The sequence below is a fragment of the Morus notabilis genome, unplaced genomic scaffold, assembly GCF_000414095.1.
Source record: "Morus notabilis unplaced genomic scaffold, ASM41409v2 Scaffold315, whole genome shotgun sequence".
Taxonomy (NCBI): domain Eukaryota; kingdom Viridiplantae; phylum Streptophyta; class Magnoliopsida; order Rosales; family Moraceae; genus Morus; species Morus notabilis.
In genome coordinates, this window is record NW_010360512.1 from 395,293 (window position 1) to 402,612 (window position 7,320).

At 30.9% G+C, this 7,320-nt stretch overlaps 1 protein-coding gene across 1 annotated transcript; it reads left to right on the forward strand.

Annotated features, from left to right (window-relative positions):
• Positions 1–4,902: 4,902 nt before the first annotated feature.
• Positions 4,903–6,525, forward strand: LOC112091313 (cannabidiolic acid synthase-like). The gene has a single exon (XM_024164593.1). It carries the CDS (start codon positions 4,930–4,932, stop codon positions 6,523–6,525), a length of 1,596 nt encoding a protein of 531 aa, XP_024020361.1. The 5' UTR covers positions 4,903–4,929.
• Positions 6,526–7,320: the final 795 nt, after the last annotated feature.

Here is a 7,320-nt window from a genome sequence, read left to right on the forward strand (position 1 = left end):
AACGAACACAGTTGAATGAAAAATATTTTACTCTAACAATTTATAGTGTAAGAAGAATTCAAAACCATCTTTAATTTGCACAAGAATATATCGCCAAGAATGTTAAATTTCATAAATTATGAGACAGTCGAAGACTTATATATAATATTATGAGATAGTCAATTTTTGAAGGTCAAAGTATAATATTATATTGTAGTCATTCTCAAATGTCAACAACCTAAATCTATAGTGCAACTTGATCAACTATGAATTAATTACATAAATTTGTACGTTCTACGTTACATGCAATCGTGTATTGTTAAAATTGTTTCATTAGTTTCCTCAATAGAAATATCGTTTTTACTTTTTGTTTGTATAAATTATGAGATAGTCAAAGACATATATTATGAGATAGTCAATTTTTGAAGGTCAACTATAATATTATGTCATAGTCATTCCCAAATGTCAACGACCCAACTCTATAGGCAACGTGATGAATTAATTACATAAATTTGTACGTTTTACGTTACATGCAATCGTGCATTGTTAAAATTGCTTTATTAGTTTCCTCAATAGAAATATCGTTTTTAGTTCTTGTTTTTATATATTTGATTGAATAAGTATTGATTCCACCCGTTTATTTACTTCCACACATTGATGTCTCAAAATAGTTGTCGGATAACAAAATGACAGAAGTCACAGTTGCGTTCTTTAAACTATATCTCCAACGCATATGTTAATGTTATGCTATGTTAGCCATGACTATATATATATATATATATATATATATCTCATATTTTATACGTTTTGCGCCAAAAAGAATATTGCTATTTTAGATTCTAGATTTACCGTTTTTAACAAATTTTAAGCTTTCGATAGTATATACCATTTCATGAGCCTTTTCTATAATAGACTATGCTCATACGTGCTTCCTCTCATGTTAGGCCTATAGCAATGAAGCTTTGTATCGTACGTATGTACCAAATAAAAATTAAAGGGAGAAGGTGATTAGCAACATAGTTTTTAATATGATTACAAATAAATGGCATAAATTTTCTAAAAGTAAGTATTTGGAATTTAATGCGTAAATACTATATTTACTCAAAAGATCGGATTTAGTTAATTTACGATATTTCATTAGGATATTGACTTATCTGCTGTGCGAATTTGATAAGAGTGCGTCTATTGATACTTCTCATTTTATTTTTCACACAAATATTCTTAAACCTCCCCATTCTACTTGTTATACCCCTCTTCAAATTTAAAAAAAGTCCATACAATTAAATCATCCTTCATTCTACTTTTCACACACATTCTTAAACCATCCTCATTCAGCTTTTTTTTAGTTGTTGGGTGAAAAAAAGAAAGAGAAATAATACAATTAAAACCTAAAATTTAATTCGTCATGGTTTAAGAAAACACAAGTAATACTTAATCTAACAATATATAAAAGAGGGCAAACTCTTTTCTATGTAACAGCCTCTCCACTTACCTTTTTTTCGCTTTTCTAATCTTTATTTTCTAATTTTTTTAAAAAAATTTATTTGTTGCCTCACCACTTACCTTTTTTTTCAAAAACTTTTTTATCTTTATTTTTTTGATTTTTTTACATTTTCATTTTTTTGTGTGTTTTTTTAAAAACATATTGTTCCTCGCTTTACTTTTATAGGAATAATTTTTTCCCATGTGTTCCTATTTTACTTTTAGATGGTTATAATAATTTTTTTTTAATGTATCCTTACTTAATTTTTTTAGTCAATTATTATCTTTACACATATTCATTTTTAAATTAAATTCAAAAATCCTTAAACAATTATATATTTCTCATTATTCAATAAATAATAAATTCTTCTGCATCTCCAACACAATAATACATGTGGAGCATCTTACCAAACTAGTACATATGTAATTTTCTCATAATCAAGAAGTTAATAATAATATTCATTAAAAGGGATCATATAATAATTTTCTCATAATTTTTAAAACTTTAAAGGTACAACTATTCATTAAAAATAAAAAGTTAATAGTAATAACATTTGTCAACGCAGGGAGGTATTCTTGGCTCTGGAACATTTGTAATTAAACCAACATAAATGAATAGTTGTCTTTGTATTTTGAATGAATACACCAACAGAAATTTTATATAAATGGTGAAAAACTCATATACTATGACGTGGTCAATTTTTCAAGGTCAAAGGGATCATATATTATTGGATAGCCATTTCCAAATGTCAATGAGCCAATTCCATTGAACAGCTTAACGAATTTGAACTCAGTATAAGATAAGTAAAAAACTATTAAGAACTATCACAAGAAATAATGAGAAACGATCAATGAAAACGATCCAAAAAACTAAGCTAACTTACTCCAGCGATAATGATAATTGATAGCGGTAGACAACGATGACAACAGACAGTTGAACGAATAGTTGTATTTTTAATACAAATGTTCCCGAATTTTTTTCTTTTTTCTTTTATTTTCCCGAGGAAAGAAATACAAATATTCCCAAATTTTCTTAATCTTTCTTTTCTATTTGGGAAATTAATAGTCGAATGAACCAACAGAAATCTATCATCTCTAAAGGAGAATGCGTTTCTTGAGGGAGCGACGAAACGGTTCGTCCGTTCAGCTCCCTCTTTTTTTCACCTCATTTTCTGTTCTTTTTTTCACCTCATTCTCTGGGTTTTTTTTTTTTTTTTTTTTTTTTTTTCCCCTCATTTTCTGGGTTTTTTTTTTTTTTTTTTTTTTTTGTTCCCACTAATATGTTATATTTTTTTAATCTACTTCATTAAATTATTTTTTCTGTAAAATAATATTTTTATACATTTATTGCTACTTACATATTTTTCTTCCAATTATCTAAAATATTAAAAAAAAATTCCTTCAAATGTGCCCCTGTAAATATATTTTTACTTCTTATGCGTGCACATTCAAATATTTTGTGTTTACTTAACTCTTAAGAGAAAAATAAGTAAGAAAGAAAGAGTTTAACTAAACTTTTAAGCAAATTTTATATTAGCGCTTGTTCTGACTAATCTTATCTAAAAGGTGAAAGACTTGTAGATTATGACATGCTCAATTTTTTAAGGTTAAAGGGATCTGCTTTATTCAAATATTTTGTGTTTACTTAACTCTTAAGAGAAAAATAAGTAAGAAAGAAAGAGTTTAATTAAACTTTTAAGCAAATTTCAAATTTGTGTATCGTGAATACGTACACGCATAGCGCTTGTTCTGACTAATCTTATCTAAAAGGTGAAAGACTTGTAGATTATGACATGCTCAATTTTTTAAGGTTAAAGGGATATCATATATGGGATAGTCCTTTCCAAATGTCAGTGAGCCAATTCCATTTGGCTATCTTAACTAATTTCAACTCATAATAAGATAATTAGTAAAAACTATCAAGAACTATCACTAGCAATAATGAGAAATGATAAACGAAAACGACCCAGAAAAAGAAACTTATTCTAGCGATAATGACAATTAATAGCGGTAGACAGCGATGACAATGGAATGAATAGTTGTATTTTAATACAAATGTTCCCAAGTTTTCTTAATTTTTTTTCTTCTATTTGGGAAATGAATAGTCGAATAAACCAATAGAAATTTATCTAAATATGGCGAAAGACATACTATGACATAGTCAATTTTTCAAGGTCAGAGGGATAATACATCATGGGATAGCCATTTCCAAATATCAATGAGTCAATTCCATTGGCTAGCTTAACTAATTTCAACTAATAATAAGATAAGTAAAAACTATTAAGAACTGTCACTAGAAATGATGAGAAACGATCAATACAACGACCCAGAAAACTAAGGAAACTTACTCTAGCTAGCGCGATAAGGATAATTGATAGCGGTGGACAGTAATCATGACAATGAACGAAGGTGATGGTAGATCAGAGAGACCAGATAACTGAATTTGTAGTAATATATAGATCATAAAAAATTAATGTTGATGAAACAAGATTAGGGCCTAAGTGTTTGTGCCTCGATGTGAACACTTATTTCCCTCCCAAACGACGGAAAAATGGCGACAAAATCACTTATTCATATGAGGGAGGAGGAGGAGAGTTTACCATTGAAATTTCTTTCCTAAGAAAAACAAGGGAGTTCTTTGGTAGGTCATGAAAAAAGAAACTATCAAAAATTTTACATTTTTAGCCGTTAAATTTATATCAAAAACTGTTTATCTGCATTAAGATTAGGGCTTTAATAATATATATTTTATATAATTGCTTCAAATTCTTTTTATCCTTGTAGAGATTTGTATCTATAGATACAAAGAGGTGGGCCTCACATGGTGGGATCTACTTTTGTGTCTTGATAAGAATAAATCTTTATTAGGACAAATAAGAGTAAATCCCTGTTGGGACAAATAGGAATGTGATCTTTAAGTTCACAAAATAAAATAGACATTATAAAAGTGAGACACGGCAGGTCGGCCAGTCTCCTTTTTCGTGCATCATTTCATATTTTTCTAAAATTTTATTATTTATACGTTTCTTCAGTTTCTTAACTTGCTTCTAGTCCCAACAAATGGCGTGTTCTCATATGTAAATTTCAGCATCAGGCAAACCATTTTGACATAATCAAAAGTTTATTGCAGTACGTAATAATTTATTTATGCGACAAATCAAAGTCATTAGAGTTAATAATTTCTCATTGGTGGTACGTATATATCATATGCATATTTGTCAACCGTAATCGGTTTTCTTATTCAAGGATTACGCATGATTCAGGTATGACGCTCATATAATATTCGTTAGAAAAATAGTTGGATTGTATCCATGCTTAATTTACAAATCAACCAGCAAGCATTTCTTGTCTATATAATGGAGGCAATTAGGATCCTTTTATTCATATTATTCCAAAAGTAATCTGCTCAAAAAAAGAAAAAAAAAAATGAAGTACTTTGCATTCTCTCCCTCGTTTGCCAAAATTATCATGATGTTTCTTTTTCCATTTGTATTGGCAGCTTCAGCTTATAACAATCATGAACACTTTTTGCAGTGCCTGACCACTCGTATTTCCGAGTCCAACTCTACCTCACCCATTATCTACACTCACGATGATCCGTCGTACTTCACTGTATTGAATTCATCCATAAATAATCAGCGCTTTTCTTCTCCTTCAGTCCCAAAACCATTTGTTATCATCACGCCATTTCACGTCTCCCACGTCCAAGCCACTGTTTTCTGCTCCAGAAAACACGGCATGCAAATCAGAACCCGAAGTGGTGGCCATGATTATGAGGGCCTTTCTTATGTGTCCAGTGTCTCGTTTGTCATAATTGATCTGAGAAACCTTAATTTGATCAACGTAGACGTGAAGAGTAAATCTGCTTGGGTTCAAGCTGGAGCTACCATTGGGGAACTTTATTATAGGATTGCTGAAAAAAGTGAAAATCTCGCCTTCCCAGCCGGTGATTGCCCTGGTGTGGGTATTGGTGGACAGATCGGTGGAGGAGGCTATGGCTATTTGGCACGAAAATACGGCCTCGCAGCTGATAATGTTCTTGACGCGGAAGTAATCGATGTTAAAGGAAGAATTCTTGATAGGAAATCTATGGGTGAAGATTTGTTCTGGGCCATACGTGGTGGCGGACCAGCAAGCTTTGGAATCGTTCTTTCATGGAAACTTCAACTATTTCCTGTTCCATCGATAGTGACTGTGTTTGATGTAAGTAGGAACATGGAAGACAATACAACAAAGAAGTTCGTTCATCAATGGCAACGCCGTGCTGACAAAGTTGATGAGGATCTATCAATCTATGGCAGGTTCCAAACTGAGAGTTCTGTTGATAATGAAGGCAATAAAAAAATTGTGCTGCGTGCTTCTTTCCGCGCAACATACCATGGCGGTGTGGATAAGCTCCTTCAATTGATGCAAAAGGAGTTTCCTGAATTGGGTTTGCTAAGACAAGAGTGCCATGAAATGAAATGGGCCGAAACCTTTCTCTTTCTCAATTATCTCAGAAATGGAGAATCCTTAGATGTTCTACTTAATAGGACATCTACTATCAAGTCGGCATTCAAAGCAAAATCTGACTTTGTGAAAAAACCTATTTCAGATGACATATTCGAAAAAATGTTGGGAAAGTTGTACGAAGTGGTAGGAAGTGCTTTTATTGATCTATTCCCTTTAGGAGGGAAAATGAACGAGATTTCGGAATCCGCAATCCCGTTCCCATACCGAGCTGGAAACCTCTACAACATTCATTATTTAGTTGGATGGCAAGAAGATGGGAATATTACAACGTCCAAAAAGCTTGTGGATTGGATAAGAAAGTTTTACAATTACATGACTCCTTATGTGTCAAAAAATCCGAGGGCTACGTATCTCAATTTCAGAGACCTTGACATCGGCACTAATAATAATGACGACACCACAAGTTCTTATAAAAATATTGCACGGGCAAGGATTTGGGGTACTAAGTATTTTAAAGATAATTTCTATAAATTAGTTTACGTAAAGACTATAATTGATCCAACTAATTTCTTTAGAAATGAACAAAGCATCCCACCTCTTCGTAGGAATTAAAATTATGGTGATTAGAGATCCTTGTTGGGTTAAACTAAAACTATTGTCATTAGCTTTCTTGTTTCGTCCTTTTAAAATAAAGGTCTTCTTCCGACCATGTCATGTATGTGTACGAATTTTATGAATACAAATAAAACTCTATTGCTATGCTTTAGAATTTCTTTTACAATATGTTGATTGAGAAAGTGATGCACAAGCGCATGATCGACCATTCTCGTACTAATTTACCAACAACAGCCCCACTACTTAAAAAAGCATAAAGTAATTTAAATTTCAATTCATGTGCTACAATAACAAGAATTTCATATATGGTTTCTCATCAACTAATACAAACAAAATATACCTAAAAAAAAAAAGACCTGTATCTAAGCATACATAAAAGTACATAAAAAAAAGTCAAAAAGAATATTCATCTTTTAGTTATGTACCAATCTCTCTCTCTCTCTCTCTCTTTTTCTTACATGTTTGTTTTTGTTTTCGTTTTTTTTTACTTTTCTATTTCGTTCGCTTTTGGTTACTAGCTTTTTTTCCCTCCATTTTGTTTAGAACTTGTATACAGTTTATTTATAGCTTTTTTCTTTTTTCTTTTTTTTTTTTTGCTTATTGTCTATTTTTGTTTTGTCGTAATATTTTTTGACAATTCATTTTTTTTACAGTATCCTTATTTGAAATACTCACTTTCTTTTAATTAAAATAATTCCTTTTCAAATATTTTCTTACTTTTTTTTTTTGCCAATCCTAAACAACTTGAATTCTTTTTTAATGTGATTTCTTGATTTTTTTTTTGTTTGCCTC

Bases quoted from the DNA above. Each gene is read 5' to 3' on its own strand.
- LOC112091313 (XM_024164593.1), top strand. From the start codon at position 4,930: ATGATGTTTCTTTTTCCATTTGTATTGGCAGCTTCAGCTTATAACAAT.